This window comes from Eimeria acervulina, genomic scaffold (genome assembly GCF_000499425.1).
Source record: "Eimeria acervulina Houghton genomic scaffold, Eah_scaff138, whole genome shotgun sequence".
Lineage (NCBI taxonomy): Eukaryota > Apicomplexa > Conoidasida > Eucoccidiorida > Eimeriidae > Eimeria > Eimeria acervulina.
This window is the reverse complement of record NW_013550261.1, coordinates 23692-49034: the sequence shown is the minus strand read 5'-3', so window position 1 is coordinate 49034 and position 25343 is coordinate 23692. Positions and strand designations below refer to the sequence as shown.

Here is a 25343-nt window from a genome sequence, read left to right as displayed (position 1 = left end):
GAGCAGCATTGCCAAATCAGACTGAGAAGTGCTCAATTGGCACTGCAGGCTCTGCCGCTGCTCCTTAAATGCGGCTGTTTTGATATATACGGTGAAGTGTTTTGTGTAGGCAAAGGAACGGCGAGGAAACAGAAGAAAGTGTGATTATACAAAAAACTGAATGTCTGCGCGTATGCGTCTCTGTGACATTCACATGATTGTCATTGTATCTATCATTGTGTGTGTCTTCGCCCCATTATCTTTATCTTTTCCTGTCTGTCTTCTCTCCACATGCCTGCGCCGGGTTTAGTCTGTTTCTTTCTGTGGCGTAGCCCCTCTATGCCTTCTATGCTTCTCGAAGCGCATACCAGCAAGTGAAACGCAGTCTGGTGGTGTCCTTGTTCAATTCAGAATGGCCGAACCTCGGGTGTTGTTGCTGCTCTCTCTTCTAGCTGTACACTGCTGCCAGAGCATGCAACTGGAGTGCGTGCAAGCCCTCTCAGAAGCTGCAGCAGCACCCCACACCATAATCTACTCAGTCAGTGCCCACTGCACTGTCGGCCGTTCTGCGTTGTTTCCTTTGTTTTACACTCGTGCTGTCGGAGGCGGTCGCTGCATCAAAACGCCAGCAACAGACATTTTAGACGCCATACAATGAATTCCTTGCACTGGGGACAGTGCTGCAAAACCAATGAAAAAGGGTGTATAAAACAACAATATCTGCAGTGTACACGTACACCCTCCCTGGTTGTGCTTGCACAACTACCCCCATCTACGTTATTTACTTTTCCTAGAGCGTCACCGCTTCCCTCACCTCGGACAGAGAAGTCAATGCGGCCTTTGCCTGTGAAGGAGAACACGCTGAATGTTCTCGCAGAAGAAGAGCCACCTAAGAAGTAACAGGCAAAAGGGAGCAGCGCTAGAGAGAAGAGTGAAGAGCAGCAACTCCTACAACGAGGAGTACACCTACGTAGGGAAACAGACAGAAGACGGTAGCAGCTAGCAAAAAGAGCAGGCCAGCAGGAATCATATATAAGGATAAACCAGGAGAAATACAGCAAAGAAACGGCAATGGCCTACAAAAGACTTGCAGCGATAAAAATGTAAAGTGTACAGAGGGGTGCTCCGTGTGCAGTTTTTAAATTGGAGAACAATCGAGATGTCTAAACTGTCCTATAGACTCAGAGCGTAAGTATAAATGCAAAAATAAGGCTGCTTCTACACCGCTTGCAGGTGTGTATGCACACAGCAACAACAATCACCCCCTCTCCCCCCTGCCTCTCACCAAGCTCGTGAGCTTCACCAATTGATCCGTTAACGGCCGCTTCGAGGTACCCTGCAAGTAGTTCCGAAGTCTAAGAGCCAGAAGCAAACACAAGGGCAGGACGCAAACAACCTTTAACCCTATGTAAACCCTAAACCCTAAGCCCTAAACCCTAAGCCACTGCTAGAGCACTGGCTTAGGGTTGACACCACCAGCGAATGCTGCGGAGGGTGTTCAGACTACTACTGCAATGGGCCTACATCGAAAATGTGAAAGTCTTCCCCCTCCTCCTGCACAACACGAAGACAGCATGCGCAGGGGCAAGAGTTCTGCTGCTATGTTGCTGCTATGTTGCCTCCCCCTGGCTAAGGAACGCCACTAAGGCCACTGAAGGTTATTAAAGAGCAAACAAGGCCTCCAAATCCTGATGAGTCCTTGTCTTCTGCGTGCTGATCATTGCCTACCCGTAGCTGCGCATCAACTTGCACCTGCACCCCTTCACCGTCTGCAGCAACGAAACCTGTGAAGCAAAGAAAGCACTGCAAGGCATCTGACAGACTGAGAAGGCGGCCTATTCATATTCATATTAAGAACAGCCATCGCAGACGCACACTTTTAAACCTCAATCGCTCCTTAGATGCACTCCGGCTCTGTGTTCTCTTCAAGAGATATTGCGTCCATCTAAACTTCGAGAAAAGCTTACGAGCGCTGAAGCCCTTACGGGCCCGCTGAGACTCCAAGGCAAAGCGCATCGCCTCGAACAGCATTGTTCGCGTCTGAGTGCCAGAGAGCAGCAGCAGTATCAAAGCAACCTCAGCAACTCTACCAGCAGGGCCTTGAGGAGATGGCCATCTCGTGGGAAGGCTGAAGCACCGCGTTTATTTGCTGCAGTGTTTTATCTGAATGGCTACGGTGCCGCATGCGAGTAACAACAAAGTAAAAGCAATACTCAAGGAGAAATGCATATGGAAGAGGGTTGCCTACTGGTGCGTGATGTATAGTAGGGAAGAGATGTCCACCGCCCTTTAAGAGGTCATACGGCTCGTGTCCTTGATGCTCCCGAGCCTCAGACAAAAACTCGTTGTCGGTCTCAGGCGCTTTAGGGATTTCCGAAGAAGCCCTAGAGGCCTGAGGACCGGAGTGCGCATGCAATTGAGTAACAACGAGTAAAACGCGGAGACAACGGGCCAAGCAAAGCGAATAGTACACACACAACAGCCTCGACAGCAGACACCACACAAAAAGAATCATACATCACTCAGCGGATTGCATATCTTCCACAGGCAACAGAAGGCAGACAGTAAACAACGGACAACAGAAATAAAACAAGCTACTAAGAAGGTGCAGCCCGTATGCCTCGTGCGGGTTCCTCAGATACAGGCAGACAGACATGTCCCGATCGAATATCAGAATGGATGGAGTTGCTGAAGATGAGGATTCGAGGAACAAATTAGATTTGCTGATTTACAGAAAAGAGGCATGCGAGCAGGAAGGTCTCTGGTGGCCTGCTTACCCCACCCAAAGTCCTCCTCAAAACGGAGAAGATGGCAGCAGAAACAACCAGAAGGAGCAACGCCGACACTCTGCCTGTTTGTCTTCGATGCAGCATCCGCCTGTCTGCCCTGACTCTCCATCGTTGCGGCCGAGAATCATCGGGCGCCTCCTGGCCCTCCCCAGCGTTTGGGAGAATAAGGTTAACCGTCTTCTCCATGGAATTATGAAGGGAATAAAGAAGTTTTAAACGGGTTTTAAGAACGCCTTCACCATCGGTGAAGCAAAACAAAAGGGCAACGCCCCGGACCAGTGGTCGTGCAAAGCAGAACCACGGAAAACTGACGGAGCGACGTCCACTGGGGGAAGTGCGACGATATGTGGAAAATGCAAGGAGTGTAACAAATATAAACAAATTAGGAATATCAATTCAAAGAGCTTGTAGTGCGGAGAAGAAAAGCTCCTCCCCGATCCTCACGCGTTAGTTGGGATACCCCCCTTGTTGCACTCTCGATCCAAGATGCACGTTGTAAGCGCAGAAGGGTCGAACTCGGCAAATATAGATTCTTTAATGAAATAAAAACATTGAATACATACAAATTTTGCAGGTGAAAATGAATTCCTGCTTCTCACTTCTGGCACAGACTATTCTTTTCTGTCGGCTCGGCACCTCGGGTTTCCCCCGAAGTTCCCTGTGCTCCTGATAGCGGCGATGAGCCAATTCCTACGAGACGTCACGGTATAGCATTCCAAAAAATTGCAAAATTAATAAACATGCGAGATGTTCGTAAGGGCTTCCAGTGTCCCGCCTCTGCTTTGCCTCCCGTTGCAGGGTAGCACTTCCCTCTGCGTTGCCATGCCGCCGTCCTAGCAACTAAAACGGTGGGTAGAGGCGGAATCAGTATTTGCCTACTTCAGAAGCATATTTTGAACTCAGCACCCCTTGAAAGGCCATGCGACTGAAAAGAGTCACGGGCCTTCTCGCCCATTGTTCGAAAACAACAGGAAGTGCCCTCTCCACGAACTACTCCGGCCAGCGGTAAGCAAAAGCAAAAGCGTTCTTCCACTAGTACATTTCCTAGTCAAAACAGCACTTCTAACTGAAAAGCAGCACAGGGCAGAGGTGCGAAACCATCAAGCGGAACTGGCCGGGCCGTACTAGCGTCCTACTTTGAATTGTGCCTGAAGTAATGTAAAATTTCAAATGAACTACAGCCAGGTCCCAAACAAACAACTGAAGAAAAAAACGGGCCTGGAGAGGGCTCCGCAAGAGAAAAACCATCGCTTTGGTCAGCGAGCCACGTGAAACTACTTGTACTTCATCTAGGGGGAGCAGCTCATGAGGCTGCGGCTTCTGCCTGCCACTGCCCTTAACTTGCTCAACATAGCGGGAGGCTGATACAGAGGACGGATTTTGGATGCCTCTCCATCCGCCGATCTGTCCATCAACCTGTTCATTACTCCCTGATATCTACAGGGGAATTCGCTGCGCAACTTTCGCCTTACTTGCTCCAAACGTTCTGGGGCGAACTATTAACTCAGTCTGTCGCCCTCCTGCCGCTGGCGGAACTCGGAGGTAAACAAACGACCCAGGGAAGTCTGATATGTGTGAGGCGGCTCGTGGAAGAAAAAGAGTGGTTTAAACATTTACCTGGCCCAGTATCTATACCAGAACAAAGTTTAAAAACAGAAGAACAAGCGGTTTTTTGCACTGCGCGGTTGGTCGCACGGAGAGGTGGCCTTCTTGAAGGTAAAAGGCTGGTCGGAGTGGTGCCATGCTCATTTCTTCCTATCCCTGCTCGTTAAAACTGCGGCAAACGGACGATGAAACACTGCAGCTCTCGCAAGCGGCATGAGGCGCGGTCGCAGGCAGACGAAAGCAACGCCGAATTGCTCAATACTTCCTCAAACAAAGTGCTCAACTTCTTCGTCCCCCTCTCCAGTCTTCTCCCCTGTAAAGAAAAGAAGAACGCAGAGAGCAGTGCACCAAACATAGATATTTGCAATCACCTTTCCCACACCGTGGCCTCGATCGAGAACTATAGAAATGTCGGTTGCAAAAAGAATCTGGTGCACGCTTCAGTGGTGGCCGGCAAGTTAACGCTCATGTGACCTGCTGAACCCAGTGTGCGCTGGGTCTCGATCTTTAAAAACATTTAACGCGAATCTGACACGAAAAATGCAGGGAAATGCGAAATTCAACCTCCTACAGATCAAGCTAAAAACGATAAAGTGAGACTTTGAAATCGAAACATCACACGTAGAGCACAAGAGAGTCAATTGAAAGAAGAATAGTGCAGGACAACGTGCACTCCTTGCAGGTGCATTCATGCTGAGGTATTGCAAAACATACCAACCACAGTGAGGATGATTGACGCTGCGGAATCATCTGGGAATCTCGCCTTGACGGTGACCACGTTCGCTGCATGGGATGGGGCTGCGGAGAAAATTCACCGCCCTCAACATGACAGGTTGCACCAATAAAACGCATTGCGTCATTTTACGGCTACTAAAGCGAATGAATCAGTGCAGATTTTGCAGAGAAAAAACATTGCACGCATACCAAATGCGGGAAGCACACGCTGATTGAAACAAAAAGGGGAAGGGGACAGCACTCTTCAAGCTATTGAGGGATGACAATTAATTTCCAGATTTATTGGTGTATACATTGCTAATTTCTTAGTTGTTCACGAAGTGCATGCGTTCTTAATCCAGACGTTACTTACAAGAAGGTCCTTGCAGACCTTCAACCACGGCGAGCACAGTGTCTTCTAGCCTTTGTCCCAATTCCCAACGAGACTGCATGCACCCGACAGCAAGGTAAAAAGACCCATGAAATGAACGTAATTAAGCAACAAGTGACGACAAATGCAGGGGATGCCAACCTCTCCACAGCTGTGCTGCTGTAAGCGTCCTTACCTGTGCAGTCGGCCATCCTCTAGGACCTCCCTGCGCAAAAACAAGCAATGCAAATGGTCCCTAGTAAAAAACCTTTTCTGTGTCCATGTACTCCCATTTCAGCGGTTTCAATAGCGCTGGAGCGACTGCATTGCTTTAACAGGAAAGGAGAGAGAACGCAACCAGCTCTGTACAGACGGCTTACCGACGCCTCGAGGAATACCTTTACAGAACTGGCTGGAAATGGGGCGTTGAAGATGGCCGCTGCTGCCCCTGCATCGAAATAGGACAGTGGCAAGAACGGGCAGCCAAAATTCACCTGGAGCTTCCTGTCCCAAAGGACAACACCCGGTGCATCACGTTTCCCGATGCAGAAGAAAATCCAAAAGCTGCTATTTTACCTCCTCCTACGTCGTGCCCAGAGGTTGAGATGTATTTTATAAGCTTCATGCAATCCCCCAAACTTGACGCCGCTCTGTCTCCCCCCTGTGGCAGCGGAACACATGCACGCGATTGTCCATGCACTCCATCCAACACTCGTTATTTTAACGAGCGAAAGTTAAACAGACTGCAGATGCAAGGCAGACACTCAAGATAACAACAGGAAACACGCACGTCCATAGCCGAAATGCGAGGGAAATCATATGGCAACCTAGGTGATGTCGAAGGTGGAGTATACGGCCCCGCAGGGCCTGCAGCTCCTTGATCCTCTGGAGGTGAAGGCTCTTCAGACGGCTCCGCAGGGGCTGCAGCTCCTTGATCCTCTGGAGGTGAAGGCTCTTCAGACGGCTCCGCAGGGCCTGCAGCTTCTTGATCCTCTGGAGGTGAAAGCTCTTCAGTCCCTTCTGATCCTGTATGAGAACTGATTGAAACGCAAAGGTCCAACAGGCTTGGCCAATTGTGCCCCTGCAGAAAATGTAACGCAAGGATAACAGACGAGTCGCCAACTCTTCTGTGAAACTAAGAAGATGCCGACGTCCTGCTCTGTAATGTGGCAGCAGCAGAAACAGTGGCCGCAGCACCAGCAGAAGCAACGGCTACGGCGGCAGCATGCTTCTAGTAGTATTTGGGGGTGTCCTGATCCGACCTCTTCTGCTAGCCTTCTCGAGCTGCCTCCGCCCTTGAGCCCGAGCCGTACAGAGCAACGAGACACGAGATAGACGATAGCAACGGCAACAACTACGGTAGCAAGCAGGATAATCGATCTTGGTACGCCCTTGCTGTGTGTCTTGCCTAGGTAGATACCCCGTGTCAGATCCACTAATCCGTCTCTCCCCCCATTCATTAAGGAGGGGGGCTCAACAGAGTGTTGAAAAAAGGAAGAAGCTGAATTTTCCACCATTTTTTCAGCACGGAGCTGGAGAGGAGTACACACCCCGGTCGCTCGGCAGCTAACGGAAACTGCAGGGACTCGCCGGGCCTACGAAAACCGGCCAAGGCGAAACAAAACGCAAACGAATTTAAAAATATTCCAATAAATGAGGCATTCAAAAATTTTCCTTGAAAGAAGGCGGAGAATTAGGATGCAGCCTATCTCGCGCTGGAAACCGAACCGCAGCACCCGCGCGGCTCGCGCCGATCTCAACTGTGCGCCTGCGGCTGGAGCTGTTTGCATAAAGCGTGTGTTTTACTCCTGTCGTACCGATCAGAAAGTTTTATTATTATTGTATTTATTGTGTCATGCGATCTTCTACTTCTGTGACGGATAACCCACAACGTCCGATAGGGGATACTGCCACTGCGCAAAAGTCACCGGTAGCGGAATCAACGCTCAACCGATCAACGCCTCGCAGCTCAATGCCAACGTTGTTTGAAGGAAGTTCAGTGATTCCGCTCCGTATCACCTCCTTCATGAAGAGCCCATAGAAGGGGTTTTTCTAGTGATTTAATCCTATTTTGCAGCTCACGGCGGGCCCCGGCCAAGATCGAGCGAGCGCTCTCGTCACACTTCCTCCGTTCTCCCCCACAGTTGCGCGGCCTAGGGCACACAACCGATTGATTCTCTGGGGCTTTGAGAAAAAAAGAGAAAGATCTTTAGTTGTTATTCCTACTTTTTAAAAAAATTAGTTCTTCTTCTACGCCGGCATGATACATTGCACGAGATCCTGATCACGATCCACTCCCGTCGGCTACGAATGCGATCCACGACCGTGCAGCGCGTCGCATTGAAGCGAGCGATTTTCTCTTGACTAGGCTTTGCCAAGAAATCAATGAGAGGGTCTAAACGTTTTCAAGCTGTCCAGATATGACGGGGACAGTGGGGATGCGCGGTAGTGAACAGCTCTCACCACGGCTACGTGCTACCCTATACACACACAATTAGATGCACACTCCATATCTATCGCTACAGTCAGCGACTCTCCCCTTGATTCTCCAAGATGACAGGTAGAACCCTAAAAATGCACATTCGCTTTTGAAGAGTACTAGAACTCCTCCTGTGACCTCTAAGCGGCTCGGCGCCTGGGCAGTGCCAACCGCAGCCAGCCGCGGACCTGGGGCCCTTGCAGAGCTACCTTATCCTCACGGCTTGCTTTTCTATTTAATGTTACTTGTTTCATTTCTATTTAGACGTTTTTACTCTTTCCGCTCGACAGGCAGGTGGGGGACCGATTTGAGCACCTTTGTAGTGCCGGTGCACTCCGTGCAACGAGCAAAGAGACTCCGCGATCCTATCTGACGACCGTTGTGAGCTGCAGCCCACCCAAAATGCTAAAAGCAAGGGGTCATGGAAACTACCTGACCTCATCTTCCTTCCCGAGGCGGCTTGAGCATAGCGGCCTAGGCCTTGGTGCTGGAGCGGAGAAGAGCAGGATGATCATGAGCCGCGCCGCACCTCGCTGCAACTAATGCTGCAGGGCAGCCATTAGTTGCAGCAAGGTGCGGCGCAGCTCATGCTTCAGGGCAGCCCCTCCCGTGAATGCACAGCCAACCCCGCTTTTCCGCATGTAATAGCCTTATAGACAGTTGTTAAAGACTTACTTTGCCGCTGGAGGGCAGCCTGCACTCCAGTAGAGATCCACTCACTAATTCCACACAGGTCTGCACCTGCATCTCCCTCAAGCAGAGCACTTCCTCGTGTACGTCGTCGCCCCTAAGGAAGTAAGGAGTGAAAAATAATGAGGAAAAGAAGATGGCAATTGGGGACAGCACTTTTCTATGCTTCTTCCTCAACCGACCAGCGGTGAGTGCCGTTGGGCCTGTCCAGTGGCGTAGCCACTAGCCATGTACCGAGCTCTCTGTTGTGCAATAAAAGGCTGGTAGCCCCTTCTGGGTGCCTGCATCACAACCCATTTGGAATGATGCACTGAGCGGCGGCCACTGGGCCGCATCAGACAGAGATCGAGTTGGCAGGGGTGAAGCTGGCCCTCAAGGGGTAGGCCGCAGCTTCAAAATGAAAGAAATAAAGGTACTACTGTCTGCAGCTACGCCAGACCAACTGTACTTACAGAGAAGGGTGAAGATTACAGCACGAAGTAATGAGCACCGTAGATAGCAGGAAAAACGATAGGAGGGACTCTGCGTCAGTTATAGAGCTGTCGCAGAATGGATGAACATGGCCAAGCTTCGAGCCGTGCAGCTCATGCCTATATTTCCAGTCGCTCTAGTAGAGCTGATGAGGGCACGTAGTTGCTCCTGAGGTATTGCTTCGCGCAAGGGATCCTGAGAAGCCCACTCAGGTTGCCACTGCCCTGTACAAAAACCTAATTTTTCTGTTTCCGGGGGCCGCTGTGAGGCGTTATACGTTTCTCCATAATCTGGCTCTCCTCTTGTTGTGCCTTTTCACTACCATGCTGGTGCGCTTTGTTGGCAACGTTCAAGGGGATTTCGGTGATTCGCAGAATCGCTTTAGAAACCCATCATCAGTAGTATGATGGCAACCCCATGCTAGGGGCCAGTTGACGATGCAAGCCAACGCGTTAACCCGATAACGAACACCAGAGGGTACTTCAAACGTACAGCAGGTTTTTCCGGGTTGTCTCCATTCTGTGCGCTTCAGAAAGAGTCCGTATCCGCCAAACCCAACCCCCATGAGTGAAAATGAATGCTGAGCGGCGCTTGTCATAGTGTCTTGCCTTGCGTTTTTGTCGTGCACTAACGCTTCCCTACAACTTGCGCATGGGCATCGGGAGCAGCGGGCTTACCGGGCTAACTTTCAACAGCCAGATATAACGCCCAGTCAGGCAACGATGCTTAGGTATAGACAATGGATGCAATAGAGCAGCCAGTCGAAGGATGCACTGCTGCAGTATAAACGCACTCCGCAAGCAGTAGAAAATCAAGCCCATTTGACGGATTTCGCTGAAAATAAAGTCGTACATATTGTGCCAGCATGTACTTCCACACATGGCTAGTGAATATTTGGAGATAGTCCGCGCTTTGGTTGTGCCGAAGGAATCGTTAATGACCTTCCGCTAGTTTGATAGAAGCATTTACGGGCCCAAGTGGCATGCGCACGTACTCTAGTTTGAGTGCAGGTATTGGACTCAGCTTTGGGCCTGCCACCGGGATGTATCGGGATGCACCAATCCGCTTCAGGGAAAATAATAACTGGACTACTAGATCCTGCAGCAATCAAGTCGTCTGTAGGGGGCAAATGGAACATTTGTTTCACCGTATTTATGTCTAAGGACCTGATGTCGACGCGTGTGCGAAACCTCCCGCCCTTTTTCTGCGTCAACACAGGAGTAATGTCCTATTGTGCTAGTTGATGCTTGAACCTCGCATTTTTTCAGCAGTTGCTCTGCTCTCCATTCGATTTCCTCTCCAGCACGTGGGGTCTGCCACTACCTTGGAGTAATAATTGGGGCTACTCTGGGAAGGAGTTCGATGTGGTGCATTGGATGACTTGGGTATCCAGCAGGTGGGCGGCCCGCCAGTAGCTCTTTTCTAGTCAGTACATCTAAGAACGTTTCCTTCAATTGTGCCTATTTACACTATTCCTCAGTTGCTAAGTGGATCCAATTTCCCCAAATTGCGCTCTCCGCCCGATCAACACGACAGTGTGCATGCATTCCTTCGTCTTTTCTTCCAGCACCTCTGCACTGCTTTGGAGCCTCCTTGATCCCCTTCTCCTCTGCACACTGCTTCCATTTCTCTGACTGTAGAAGATGCAAATGCCTCTGATAGCGTTGAGAGGCGCACTCTCTCAGTGCTTCTTGGTCTTGGCGCATTGACCTCAATAGTTTCGTAGGGAGGTTGCATCTGTGCCCCCCACTGGCTCACCTGCGGCGTGCCTGGGTTTACATCGTGGTAAATTAAGCCAATATGGAAGTCCAATAACGTGGTAATTTGGCCCATATCTAAATGGGGCCCCAACTTCCCCCCCACAGTTTTAGTAGTTCTCTCATCCGGTCTCTCATCAGCGAAACCCCTACACAGAGAGAGTGCGCAAACGAATAAACATGTAGGTTGCACCTTCTCGCCCTACCTTCCGATATCAAATACATTTTGCAGCCTATGTCAAATAGCGGCTTCAGCTATTGACTAGTAATAATATCTTGGATAAGCACGGATTTGACGCGAGACGGATCTGAAGTGCCGTTTCCACTTCTCTCGCTAACATCATGAGCCTCCCCTTGCATAGGGGCTACGGAGTTTGCCAAATCCATTTGTGTGTTCCATTGGTGGTGCTTTTCGATGTCGTACTTCTCGAAATTCCGTCTCTTTTTGCATGCGCCTGCAGTCTTGAATTGCGCGCTATTGTTCATTGCACCAGGACCAGCTGCGCCGCTTGGCAAGCTCCCCCAGCTTTCCTGGGGCCGAATTCCCTGGCTGGTATAGTTTAGCTCCCTTTTCCTCTTCTGGGTGGGGCTATCATCTACCATTCCAATATCAATAGGCTCAGCATCCTGTTCATTTCTCAGATGGCTGAGGTTGTGAGAAAGATTTTGGGAGAGTATCAACTTTTGTCCCCTAGAAACACTCTCGGCACTAGTCACTTCTGCTCGCCAGACCGCCCTGCTGTGAGGTGGGGTTCGTTGCTAGACCCATCCTAATGAACTAGCCCGCGCTACCAAGTGTAAAAGGTGTCGTTGACCATCCGGGGACTGTCTTGAGCTGCAGTAGCGCCAAACGACTTGGGTAGAAGTTGCTAAGAAAGCAGCTGACATGCCCGTATAACCCTAGGCGTCCTGGTTTCAGCGGCCAAGGCCCTGGGGCTGCTGCAGACAGGCACCGGCCACTCCTGAGCATCACCGCACCTCGCTGCTAATGCTGCATAGCAGACCCGGCTGCGAACACAAGCAAGCCCAGTTTCCCGTGTGCAGTAGCCCAGTAGACAGTTCTTAAACACCTGTTTTGTCATCAGGGGGCGGCCTCCATGCCTATACATGCACCGGCTTGTCAGCGACCTCGCAATAGGCTACCTCCCGGGTTGGCAACAGCACCGTTATATTACTTGAGCCGTAAATACTTGTGAGACGTAGGGGAACCTTAAAGTTTGTTATTACGAGTTGCATTCCATCCTTAACATTCGGCACAGCGCTCAACACAACAGCGGTCAATGGAGCTTGTACCCGTGCAGGGCTCTAGCCGCATCAGCGTCTATCCTCATGCGCTCTAAGGCACAGGTAACACCCTCTCTTGCCCTATCATCGTGTGTGATCTCTACATTTCCAACAAAATATTCGCTTATGCGACAGAGTCCTCCGTGGAGAAGCCACTAGCCCGCTCCAAAGCCAAGCCCCTACATGAGCGATGTAGCAGCACATGCGGCAGGAGCACCGGCAGCAGGGGCGGTATAGGAGATAAAGGGGGAGATCGGCAGAGATGGAATGGTTTGTAAATGCACTTGGAAACAGAATCGTCAGCCACATGTTCACAATCAATTATTGCGCTACTCGAGACACTACAGTCAGCGTGAGCAGCAGCTGCTGGAGCAAGCAGCAGCTGCTGCTGAATTATTACGCAGGCCCCGAGCAGCAGACTATTCGGTGGGGGCCCCTTCCTCCTTGATGCCCTGATTTTCCATGCAATTTCATTGACATTCTCGCTATCTAGGGGCCCTCTATTCTCAACAGACACAGGGACGACGTACCCGTGGCTATTTTCCAGTCTAGCAGCAATTGCATGCGCCGCGGCAGCTGGGTCAGAAACTGCAGCGTGAGCAATAGCAGCAACAGGGAGAATATATTCATGCGCTTAAACGGGGAGCTCAAAAATTATAGCCACCTTGCTCCTGCGGAAGAGTTGACGGACCCCCCTCACTCCAGGCGTCGGGGGTGGCGCTGGTTGTCGTCTGCTGCTACCGGCGCTGCTGCTGCTGCGTGAATAGCCTTCCCCGTGTGAACTTCCATTTGGCAGCAATACCTCAGAAAGCCATGAGGGGTAGAGCCTTCGGAGCCCCCCGCCTTCAGCTGTGACACCGGCAGCACCAGCTGCTGACGCAGCAGCCGCCGCAGCAGCAACAGCAGCAACAGCAGCAGCAGCGATGGAACTGCCGCCAGTGCCACCTGAATTCGATGCTCTTGCGGACGACTTCATTTCTGCCCTTGGTAATCCCCTTCGTAGCCTCTCTAACAGGCTGGGGAGCAGGGAACTATGCAGCCCTGTGGCTCTGTCTTTCGTAGAGCTTCTTCACTGTCGAAACCTGCAAGAATGCGTGTTTGTGCAGGTCCCAATGAGGAGAGGTCGAGGGTTCGGGCGGAGGCGTTTGAGCACCTTCGCGCCGCCATTCTCGAGGCCTTCACAGATTTTAGGGTCCTGTGGCGGCAGCAGCAGGTGCTGCAACAGCAGCAACAACAGCAGCACGTACTGCGGCAGCACCCACAGCAAAGTCGGGAGGAAGAAGAAGAGCAGCAAGAACCGGGACCTGATTCCTCTCTGGACCAGTTGAAAGAGGAACGGCAACCACAGGTGACGCTGCGGGAAGGGCAGTGTTGTGAGCAGAAGCAACAACAGGGGCAGCAGCAGGGTGCAAAACAGCAAGGAGATGATGCAGCAGGCAGCCAAGAGCAAGGGTCTTCTAGCGAGCGCCACCCCTTGGGAACCGAAACAGTTTTGCTGCCTCCCGAGGTCATGCTGCGTGAGCATGACCAAGAGAAGCAGCCGCAGCAAGGGGAACCTCAGCAGCAGCAGGAGCACCAGGAGCACCAGGAGCACGACAGGCGTCTGTGCAGGGGAGCGTCAAGTTGCTGCCGGGCGCGCACGGACTCTCCCTCTTCATTTTTCTCGGTTTCTTCATCTCCTTCGCCTACTGCCGCAGCAGCGCTGGCAGGAGCAGCTGGGAAAGCCGCAGCAACAGCACCTGAGTGGCGCCAAGCTCCGTCTTCCGGTTTTGAGTGTAAGAAAGCATCCGTGCCTCCATCTCTGTTGCAGGCATCATCCGATGACCCCAGCAGTATCAGCAGCGGCCTAGGCCACAGCGCCAGCCAAGTGCCCGGCAATGGCAACGGCTGCGACGTATCAGGAGGCGCGAGTGGCAGCAGCACCACCAATAGCAGCAGCACCACCACCACCAGCAGCAGCACTGATTCTAGCGGCGCCAGCTGCAGTGTGCGGTGTCTGTCCGATATATGCGTGGCTGTTCTACGTTATGGCTCCTTTCCTTTGCTCACTTACCTGCCCGACGGAGACTTGGACGTAGGAGTCATAACTTTTTCTCCAGAGACGGGGGTGGTGGAAGGCGAGGAGGAAAGCGAAGCTTTTCTGGTTTATCTACACCTCAGATTTAGGCGAGGCGACCTGAAGGTCGAATCATGGGGAGACAGCTCAGACTCATCCTGTGGGGATCCGGTGGGATCCAGGGGCCCTCGTGGCCCTGGCACACGGGGCTCCAGGGGGCCTCGCATTCGCAATGTCCACTTGGTGAAGGCGGACGTGAAGATTTTAAAGCTTGAAGTTGACAGTCTTGCTGTGGATTTGTCGGTGAACAAGGTAAGAGGCATGAACCACAGCGAACGCAGAAGGGTCGCCAGAAACTAAGCAGGAGCTGAGCGGCACAGACCGCGACGAACACGCAGGAGAGAGACAGGTGCAGCATTATGGAAACAGGGGGGCAAAACGGGCGCCAAACCTGTGGTTTTTTTGTACATCCGTTTGCCCTTTGCTCCACAGGTGGGAGGCTGTTGTTCGTTAGCCCTGCTGGAACTCCTCGATCGTCGCATTGGGCGTTTTCATCTTTTTAAGCGTTCTGTGATTCTCGTGAAGGTGAGAGGTCTTTGTTCTCTGCAGTGCGGGTTCCAGGTCACAGACCTGCCCTTGCCTCTCAGGGGGACTTTTTTACCAAATGGGGCTGGTGCATGCAGCGCCAGGGTGCAGGCCTTCACCTGCGAGCACTATGGATATGGATGCTTTTGGGGAGGGAGAGGTTTTGGCGTGGCTGGCTGCGGATGGGAAGTTTTTGCTGTAGCGCTGAAGGCGGAATGCCGAGTGTTGAGATGTTGAGTAGATTGTGCCTGCTGCTGTTGCTTTCTCGACTTGTGTTGTTGGCTTGTTGGTTCCTGTTGCCGTTGTTTCTCATCAGCACTCTTTTTGCGAGAGGCATTTGTACTCGAGGCATCGAGCCATTTCAGCGTCTGGTTGCGTGCGTCGTAGGCATGGATGGCGTACGAGAGCCACTTACTTGGGAGCCGTTCGGGCCTTCTGGCATCGTACTGCCTGGAAGTGCTGGTGTTGCATCTGTTTTCCTGTCTCCCGGCTTCAAAGCTTCGAAGTCCCCTTCAGGTCCTCCAGGCGTTCCTATCCTACTTTTCTAGCTTTGATTGGGCAGCCTTTGCCGCCACTGCGGCGGGGCCTCTCCCCCTGTGGCTTTTGCGCCTCGCAAATCAACAGCAGCAGCAGCAAATATTGCTGCTACAGCAGCTGCAGCAGCAGGGGTGTGAACCGCAGCAGCAGCAATTGCAGCTTCAGCAATTGCCGTTCTTGAATGAGTTATTGGAAATCTCAGAGCAGAGCAGCGGCAGCCACAGAGACGGAGATCCGCGACTTGAACGTCTGGCCTTCGTCTCGCAGCACATCCACCCTGAGAGGGGGTTCTCGAGGGAGACTGTCACGATACAAGTTTGCAAATGTATCGCGAACTTTGCCTTCGTAGAAGAATGCAGGAGACGGTGAGTTTGATACCGTAGACAAGTACGAAGACAACGGCACGGACACGCCCACATGCATTTTTGGCACTCACGACAGGCACAAAGCTGCATACTCTGAAGGAGGCAGAAAGGAGCAGAGACGAAGAGACTTACAGGGAAAGTATAACTATATGTAGAGAAGGGAGCGTGATCGTGCAGAAATAGGGGTGCGGGTAGGGGCCCAGATGCTTTAGAACAGACGAACGAACGTACAGCAAAGAGCGGGAACTGCAAAATGTGGGACTGCACACAATAACAGAGGCGCACACACGGGCGGCACTAAAAGGATCCACGTGGACGGCAAGGCACACTGATAGAGCATCGAAATCTCGGTATAGAAATAGCGCATGTTTTCTTGCGAGGGGCTTCGATAGTCATTGCCCGGCACTTCGCTTGAAAAAGCTAGTGGACTGACGAGAAGGTTTGCACAAGTCTGAATGCTTGTTTTCTTTTCGACGTATCGTTGGCAGGGGGTGGCAGGGACTTGCGACACCTGAGCCCATTGAGGGGGGCGGGGTGCGTGATCTTCTGCGGTAGTCTGCCACTTGGTGTCTCCTAGTCTCTCTTTGGCTTCCTCTCTAGGCTATAGTTTCTCCTCTAGTTTCGCTGTTTTCTATTTTGCGCCAGATACCTCGGAACACAGAGGGTATATCCGGCGATATGTAGGGCTGTTGCTATCGTTGGTGTTTGGTGCAGGTTCCGCATGTGCTACGGAGGTATGGGGGGCCCGTCACGCTTTCCAGGGACTTCCCGGAGTGGGCAGGCCTTTGGCTGGCCGGAACCCAGCTCCCCCACTGCTCAATACAGCAGTAGTAGCAGCAGTGGCAGTGGGCGCGTCAGCGCCCCAACGACTCCTATGAGCCGTTGGTCTCAGCCAAGCGGGCGGGGCCTGGGGGGCTCCTTTATTCCTCCTTACCATTCGCGTCCGGCGCCTCGTTCAGGCGGTACTGGGGTCTTCACACTTCGGTGCATCAATGTAGTTGATCCACTTTTGAATACAAACAATTTGGGACGAAGTGTCAGTGAGCCTGCCTTCATTAGACTGGTGGATGCTTTAAAGAGGGGGCATGCCACTCTCACCGCGGTGCTACAGCGGGGCGACAAAGGGGCTTTCCAATCCCTAGTGTTCAAGAACAGCTACAGCTACCTCCAGCGTCTTCGACACGAACAGACCCAAGAGCCACTGATCAAGCCGCTTGTCCTCCTAAGACTCAACCGAGGGCCTTCCCAGTACCCTCGAGCGGTTCTTGAAGATGATAGGGTACCTTGCCCTACTAGAGACCCGTATGCAGAATTTCTAAAGTGTCTTCATTCGAAGACGGGGGCACCGTTGGAATTTGGGGATAGGCAGAGTCCGTCGGGGCAGTGTGGACACCCGCAACTGTCTTCACAAGGCCCTCGAGGGGCGTCCTGCTCCGCAGAGTCCCAAGGTAGAATAGTTGAGGGCGCCGAGGATGGACAGCAGTCTGAAGAACACGTGCAGGAGGGGCTTGTCAGGTCGCCTGGAATTGAGGGTGCCTCACTTTGTCCACGCCCAACGGCGAATCACTCACTGGGCCAGCAACAACAGGAGCAGCAACAGCAACAGCAGCACCAGCATCAACACCAAGGTCAGGCAGGGCACAAAATCAATCTGCAGCTGGCTGACGAGGAGTTGAGGGGTCTGTTGGCTCTCTGCCAACTTTTGTGCAAGACACCAGGGGAGGGCGACAACTCTGGGGTATCCCCCGAAGTGACAAGAAAGGGGGGGGCCCACCACGCATGTGCATCCCTGAACGCCTTCGGGTCTCGCCTTTGCATTTGTAGCCATCGTAACGCTACCCCAGCAAGAGCATCCGAGGAATGTGCTGCTCCTCCGTCGAGCAGCAGTGAAGCGTCGGTTGGGATGGCGGAAGAAGGTTGGGCCGGAGGCGCGACAGGGCACACGCCGAGTGTTCCCGAAGCAACGGTCCTTCCTATTGAGGCAGCAGCAGCAGCAGAAGCAGCCATTACAATTCAGATTCTTCTTCCATATTGCACCAGGGGGTGTAGGCGGAATAGCAGCGCTGGCAGCTACGCAAATGAGATGAGAACCGCTGGGGGCCCACCGTCCATAGGATCACCAAGAAGCGCGTGTAGTCTAGGGCGCACCTCGTGGGACACTCGGGGAGGAGGGCATAGGATGGCGGGGGAGGGGGCTCCACGGGGCTCCCGGGGATCTTACAACGATCGCCTGAGGAGAGCCCATCCTTTTTCTATTATGCGCCATAGAGCTGGTGGGGGGAGAAACTCCCTGCAGCATCAGCAGCAGCATCATCTGCTGTTGCAGCATATGCAGCAGCATCATCCCATGCATGCGCTACCTCCTAGTCGAGATCCTTACTGGCAATCGCGGCGGCAATTCTCTGCCCAGGCAACGTTGATTGGAGCTCCCCTGGAGGGGCCGTCATCAGCTGCAGCTGGAGTTCCACTGGGGGCGAGTGCCATATCTCACTGGCGTGGAGAGGACGGCAATTCGCCATCTGCTGCTGGTGCAGCTGGTGGAGAGGGGTCACCCGTTGGAGGAATCGGTAGGAGACGCCTGCACGGTGGAATGGCACGCCAAGGGTGCCCTTTGGCCCCTGGGGGCGCTGCGAACTTTCAGCAGGGCCACCATATGACATCATTTTCGCCAATTGTCGCAGCAAGGGCACAACCACTGCATCAAGGCCGGGGCTATGCTTCAAGTTCAGGTGTCGGGCTGCCCCGCCCCGTCGAAGCTAAAGATGTTGCAGGGCTGCCGAAGAAGTCCCTTGGATGGAGCCATTACGCTCCATTGGGAGGACAGGGTGAGCTGCACCGCGACCCTACTGCGCCTAGGCACGGTGTAGTTTTTAACAAGGAACGGAGAAGCAGCAGCAACAGCAGCAACAGCAGCAGCAAAGGCAGCGTCGCCGACTCTAGACTCCCTCGAGAACGGTGTGATGTAACTGTTTCTTCAAAAGTCGGGCAACAGCAGCTGCTGTACCAACAAGATCTGCCCACATCGGGGGGATCCTATGTTGCGGCACTGACGGGGCAGGCGGGCCCCGCAAGCCCACCTACACCTAGCGGGAAGCAGCAGGAGCAGCAGCAGCGGTACCAACGAGGAAACCGTGTCGAGCGAAGGGACATCCGATCCTCCGTAGTTAGTGATTTGTCGGAGGATGTTGGGGAGACCGGGCCTTCCAGGGGCGTACGTAGAGGCTCCGGTGACTGGACCTTTAGTGCAGTCGCAGGCAGCAACAGCTACAGCACCAGGAGCGCGCAGGCAACAGGCATGCGAACCACACATAGGATGCCCCATCAGCCAGCGGATATTCAAACTCCGCATTGGGGAACTGAAGGCGGTGTATCAGGGACTCCACCCACCCCCAGCAGCTGGTCGCGCCAGCATCAGCTGCAGCAGGGAGGGACGCACCCCCGTGGTGGGATTTCTCTCCCATTAAGAAACGCAAGAGGAGGGGCCCCCAACGCGGTGCTGCAGGGTTTGGGGTTGCATGCGGCGACACCTTCTGCTGCCCCGAGTAGAGTTGCTCGTTACCGCGATGCGGGTCTTAGACAAGGGGGGACTCCAGGGGGTCCTACGTGGAGCATCCCAGAGCCGCCTCAACAACCACCGCCACCGCCTCCTCCTCCTCCCGTTACACCGAGTGGGGCACTGGCGGGCTTAGAACCTCAGCCGGAAGGTCCTCGAGGGCCTACCCACAGGCGCAACTGGGCTGCTGTAGTAGGGGCCCCTGCCTCTGGAGCGTCGACGTCTATCGGGGGCGTTCGAGCCCGGGTCACCCCCGCTTCACCACCTGCAGCATCGGCAATAGCAACAGCAGCTTCTCCTGCTGATGGTTCTGGGGCCCCCCGCCCAGCCTCGGCAGCAGCACGGCCGTCTTCGCCGTCTCTCGACAGAGAGTTCTTTTCCCAGAAGGCCTCCTCTGAAGGCAGTGCCCGCGTAGGGGTTTCAACGGAAGACGCTCAAGGGGCTCCCCCGCCAGCAGCAGCAACGGCAGCAACAGTAGGAGCAGTGGCAGAGGGTTGTTCTGAGCATCCTGATGGCCACTTGCCTTCTAGGGGATCTGCGGAGCTCAGAAAGTCGACACCTCAGTGGGGTACACGGTCTACAGTTGGGGTCACCTGTCAAAACCCTCACAGCAAAGCAGCACCCAAATGGGCCATTGGGGCCCCCTCGGGGGGCCCCCGCGTGGCCTTCAGGGGATCCCGCACAAGCGCACAAGACGCAGATGGGACTTCTAGGGTGCCGGAGCAACAGCAGCAGCAACAGCAGCAGTGGGATGGGTCTTCTACACCGCCTTCAAGAGGCCACTCCTGGGCAGGAGATTCCACAGGCCTGTGGCGGCCTGGGCCTCCTTCCTCGGCAGACCTTTCGGGGGGGGGGCTCGCCCTTGACGGGCGTTCTCATCCGTCATGGGGGCTCTCCACTTCCCCTCTTCCAGAGAGAGGCCTCGCGACAAAACAGCGGGAGACCCCATCTTTAACAGGCGACTTACTCTCCCTTAAGCTGGAGGATGTTGCACTTCTCAGCGCGGACGACAAGGCAAAGGCCCTGCTTGTGGCCAAGCAGCAAGTTGCTGCTCTGCAGGATGCAGCGGAGTGGCGGGTAAGTCTTTTGCAGATGCGCTTTGCTGCTCGTACTGGTTTACGTTGGGTGTCGTTGCTGCTGCGTTAAGGGGGCCAGGCGGCTTGTTAGGTATACCAGGGGGACACGGTGAGGTGAGTGTGCTTCTGGATCTGTGTATTCACTTTGAATACAGACAGCCACGAGCAAACGGGAACGGAAAAAGTCCTCTGCCTCGGGAAGACACGCAAAGTCCCAGCTGGCGCACTTGCTGGCGGTGCAGCAGGTAACCAGTAGGAATATGTTCCCCATATCCACTGGCCCGCCATTCCTTCCAACCTGCATCCATTTCCTGTTAGGCCTTCCTAGCGGTTGTTAGTGCTGTTGACTACTGTGTTTTTCTTTGCTGCAGCTGCTACAGCAGCAACAGCAGGCGCATCAGGAGGGTGAGGAGGCCACACCAGAAGGGCAGCAACGAACCTCCCAGCCAGACAGCTCAGAGGGCATCAAAGAGGTAAAGGACTCGGGTGGTGGAGGGGTAACTGCCACGGGTCAAAGGGCTGGTCCTGACGCTGCAGGAGGCGCGGCAGAAAGGGCGGAAGACACTCCACCGTGAGCTAGTACCCGACGATTCCAAGCACTGGCGCAGCACGGTACGGCTGGAAGCCATCTTACGACGTATACTACTGCTACCGCTGGCGTTATCGGCGCTGGGGCAGGAGTTAGCAGCTCAAGTGTTACTAGCAGAAGTTGCCGTAGGGGGTATGTTACGTTGGCTCGAGGCCAATAAGTATAGAATGTATAGGCGAAGGCCTATGCTTGCTTGTCACTCGCCTGCATTGTTCCATGCTTTCATTATCTGGAAACGTTGCTATTTCTCCAGCTGCATCGACAGCTGCTGCGGCTTCTCCCTAAGTTCAACGAAGAGTTTTTGAGAACGAGTTTTTTTTTGGAGGAGCTGTGCCTGACGGTTTCGCTGTTAAATGGGACTTTCTTTCCGTTTACTTTTTACGCATTCGGGGGGACTTTCCATGCTTTGGCTGCCGTTGTGCTGAGATTCAAGTGGAAGCGGCAACCGCGTAGCTTGGGAACGTTAAACCTGTGCTACACAGCTGCGAATGGCGCGCTACCCTAGAACGTAGGCGGCATTTCACCTGGTAGCTGTGTAAAGACAAACTTGTACGGAAGCTCGCTGAACCCACTCTATGAACGAGAAAGTGCACCCTCTAGCAAAACGACAGTGCGAGTAAGAAGGCCTCCAGGGCTAGTGACCCTGGCAATATGCAGACATGGGGCTTTGCAAATGCGGCGAATGACAATTAGGTAATAGCAATGTAAATAGCTTGTGTGCCGGCAGTTCCCTGAAGCAGCTGACACAGAACGCAACTGGTTTGCATGTGCAACTTCCAGAACCGCCTAGCTGCTGAATAGCTGGTCGGGCCATACTAGAACTGGATGGCAAACGTACGACTACGGCCTTTGGCTAGGAATTTACGGGCCATACGCGCGCACCCTCACAAATTCACTTTTGAGTTGATGGTTTCCAAAGAGGACATAAGCGCAAGAGTGCGCAAAAAACTATCAAGATGGTTTCTCCGCTGGTTCTCGCGGAAGCTGTGCACCAGCTCAGCGCATCGCACAATTTCACCATCGTTTGTATAATTTGTGGCCCTCTTCTGCGACTTCGGCTGAAGGGCTGTTCACCTCTCCAAAGCAACGCATACGCCACGAGACCTTGTGCAAATCTCGACAATACTTCAAGTATATTTCAAACATTATTCAAAGGCACACCCGTAAGCTTTCCCAACCGTTGCTGTATCAGGGGACAGGCTGGCTATTCAACGCGGTGACCACACACGAAGGATCCTCGAAGGGAAAATGAACGCTATGCAGATATACAAAGTGGCCCTAAAAAGCCAAGGCAACGTACAGGCCCACCCCTATAGCAACGGAAAGCGTTATGGTAGATAGCGACCCCATGCGGGCTTTCTCCGACATGCGCGTAACGGACATGGAACAGTGGATGAGGGATAAAGTGCCGACCCAACCGAGCGTAAAGGCGAGCAAAAGCTGGATGATCATAAGCCAAGCAAAGCTGTTGATAAATGGAGTTTCCTCCATCTTCATTGCCAGGAAAAAAGGGACGTAAAACAAAAAGCGAAGAAATGAGACGACAACCGTGGCGTTGCGCGAGAGGAACAGGAAGCCGAACATCGGATGCAAGTCCGGCAGTTTGAGGCACGACCGGCCAAGGAAATCTCCAATAAACTCCATGCCAAAGAGCAGGACCATCTTCGATGGAGCTTTTCCCTCAAAATTAAAGGATACGGGGCCGACCTTCGGGAAGAGGTTAAATGTAATGAAGAAAACAAGAAACAAGCTGAGCAACTCCCAGAAAGACCCCCGCATCATCGTCAGCCACGGCCGAGGGGGCAGCAGTAACTCGTCGAGCGTGCCGTTGGATGCACTATTCTGGCGCTTCTTTGGCTCCTCCAAATCGGCTGCGACTGTGGGCGTATCATCCTGCTGAGTCTTTCCATCAGATCCGCCGTTCAACGCATTGTTTACAGATTGAACACAGACCTTCGCATTAAGGAAGATATGCATGTATACGATTGAAAGGATGCACATAACCACAGATATGCCGCAGCAAATACTGCTGAACCACTTAACATCGCTGACGTCCTCCATGTCGAACACGCTGGTCATCAGAATGGCAGTGACAACAAAGGCTACCAAGCCCGCAGTTGCCTGGCCTATCGAAGTCGTGCCGACATAGTTTCTTGGAAGGATTGCCGCCCTCGCAAATCCAGCAGACTGCAAAGCAGCATTACATGCACCTAAGAGACCGAGGATTATATGAACTAGAACAATGCGGCAGGCGACGGATCCATAGAAGAACGCCGGGGAGAAAGCCGCCATGCATACCAGAGATAACACAAGCCCGCCTTGAATGAGCCAGCTGTGGAGAGCTCCGATTTTGAGAATTATAAGAAGAGTTACGACGCAAACTAGCTGGTACAGACCTAGCATGGAGTTGCCGAGCTGCTTCCCATCCAGAAAGTGGTTTGACAAGACGGGCAACATAACAGCAACGAACTGAAATGGAATTAGTGTCATCAACCCGGATAAAGCGCAACCGCCGGCGGCTATACAATGTTCTCGACGCGTCATCTCCTCACCCTGCTTTGGGGGGGTATCGGTGGGGCGATTCCCAGCAACCCCACTATCCGCTGCCATCGTATTAAATGGACAAATTAAAAAGGAGAACGTAGTTGAAGAAAAAGTTGATGATTAAGCAGTAAAAAATGCGACCATCCCCTTCACCTTGCATGACTAGAGGATTCGGGGCGCGGACTGTCGAGGCTAGGGTGCCCAGCAGCAACTGCGACCGTGCACCATCGAACTGCTGCTCTAGAACAAGCGAACTTTTCCCCACAATCAAATATCAGGAATAAACCCACAAATTGTACATCTTATAGAGGAAAATATAAAGGGGAAGACAATTTGCATGCTTTTGGTTAGTGCCGGCGACTTTTGCTTGGCGCCGTTGATACGGCCGAAATCTACCTCCGATTGCCCAGCTACAATATCTAGCTACACTCGCGTGTGCAGCTGTTGCCTCTAATTTTACTGTCCTCTGATAACAAATTCACCTCGATTTCTCCTCCTCCGATATGTTTTGTGGTGTCTTTTGCTGGTGCCGCATGCTTCCTCTCGGTGTTACCGCCCCACCGTGTCTACTGCACCCCTATTGCACCCCAGCATTTCACCCCACTGTTTAGGCAGCATGCATTGTCTGGAGCTGGGATGCATATTTATATTTATGCATGAGTTTAGGCTGGCTAAAGAGGGCCAACTAAGTGCTTGTCATCTGCTCACAGGGCTACTGCCCGCATCTAGGGGAGGGGGGATGTGTAACGAGAGTCCGTGGGGGTTTCAGCAGAGTCGAACCGTGTGCATTTCACAGGAGAAGGAAGTGCTTTGAACTCGAGTGTCTCCTCGACTCTTAACTATTGCACCGCCACAGGTTCTTCCAGACCACTGGGCAACGGCTCGTACGCAGAGCGCACTTATTCACGTCATCGGTGTTGCGCACCCAGAAGGGTTTTCGCTTGCCTCGCTGCTTTCATTCGTTTTATTTTGCTGACGTTTATCCCTCTGCTTTTTTCTCCCCCTATAGGCATTTAGCTCAGCTACCAAAACGGTACATAGCGCGTGCCAGTATCTTGAGAGTGTAGGCTGTGTCAATACCTATGGCTGTTTTCGCGTGCGTCTTTTGTAGACGGAGGAGCCCTTAATAATATGAATATACCATCAAGGGCTCAAAGAAAGCTTTCAGCACGATGCCTCCGTCTGCGAAGGTAGCCGCCGGCTGCTGCCTTCGCTTGTGCTGCTGGTGCTGCTACTGTCGCTTCTCAGCATCGGTTTCCAAGGCTGCTCCTGCTGCGCCTTCGGCTGCTGCTGCCTTCAAGCCAAATATGCATGCATGAGGAGACAGTTATCAGATACCCAAACAGCCAGCATTGTAGGGGAGAGAGACCGCGGAAAGCCCCAATGCGCGGTGTCCAGCCCCCCATGAAAAACCAAAGATATCGCCGGGAGTAGCGCTGAGCTGGTGGTAAGCAGAGGAGGAAGAGCAGATCACAGTGGAAAATACTTGGTTCCAAAGAATAGCCAGATAGAAGCATATTAGTGCTTATACACATATGTAACGGAGTAGAGAACGACTAGCTCTCTACGGCTCACCTTCCGCTGCTGTGCGCATGCGAAGGCTTGTCGTGGCCGCGTCTAATTCACGGAATGCCCGAAGGTAGTCCTGAGGAACTGCTGTTTACAAGCCATCTTCAGAACCCACTTGTCCTTTATGTGATCTCGCGAGCATTTAGCGCACTATTCTTTTTTCCTGTGACATCTGTCGGTTGTCACCCGTGTTCAAGATATCCGTGTCCACCAGCTCTTCCCTCCATTTTTGTGGAGATTAAGGAGAAATTTTTGTAATCCTTCAAACAGTGTTGGAAAGCTAGCACAAATGGAATGTTAGCATATCTCGATTTCCGTAGCAGTGCGTCTT

The 25343-nt window shown here is 52.9% G+C and overlaps 4 protein-coding genes across 4 annotated transcripts; 1 reads left to right on the top strand and 3 right to left on the bottom strand.

Moving 5' to 3' along the window:
* Positions 1-564: 564 nt before the first annotated feature.
* On the bottom strand, positions 565-2010 carry EAH_00020220 (hypothetical protein, conserved; the record flags this gene model as incomplete). Its single annotated transcript, XM_013397207.1, has 6 exons — positions 565-591; positions 765-823; positions 1265-1334; positions 1504-1533; positions 1708-1763; positions 1947-2010. 6 exons carry the CDS (start codon positions 2008-2010, stop codon positions 565-567), a joined length of 306 nt encoding a protein of 101 aa, XP_013252661.1.
* A 2629-nt stretch (positions 2011-4639) lies between these two features.
* EAH_00020210 (hypothetical protein, conserved) lies at positions 4640-6974 on the bottom strand (the record flags this gene model as incomplete). The annotated part of the gene is made up of 7 exons (XM_013397206.1): positions 4640-4686; positions 5088-5171; positions 5461-5533; positions 5654-5683; positions 5838-5961; positions 6248-6494; positions 6878-6974. The coding sequence occupies 7 exons, from the start codon at positions 6972-6974 to the stop codon at positions 4640-4642; spliced, it is 702 nt and encodes a 233-aa protein (XP_013252660.1).
* Positions 6975-12766: 5792 nt separating this feature from the next.
* On the top strand, positions 12767-20885 carry EAH_00020200 (hypothetical protein, conserved; the record flags this gene model as incomplete). Its single annotated transcript, XM_013397205.1, has 9 exons — positions 12767-12845; positions 12988-13125; positions 13245-14506; positions 14687-14779; positions 15167-15681; positions 16170-16232; positions 16396-20311; positions 20466-20555; positions 20682-20885. The coding sequence occupies 9 exons, from the start codon at positions 12767-12769 to the stop codon at positions 20883-20885; spliced, it is 6360 nt and encodes a 2119-aa protein (XP_013252659.1).
* Positions 20886-21472: 587 nt separating this feature from the next.
* On the bottom strand, positions 21473-22978 carry EAH_00020190 (adenosine transporter, putative; the record flags this gene model as incomplete). The annotated part of the gene is made up of 2 exons (XM_013397204.1): positions 21473-21542; positions 22281-22978. The coding sequence occupies 2 exons, from the start codon at positions 22976-22978 to the stop codon at positions 21473-21475; spliced, it is 768 nt and encodes a 255-aa protein (XP_013252658.1).
* Between the last annotated feature and the right edge of the window lie 2365 nt (positions 22979-25343).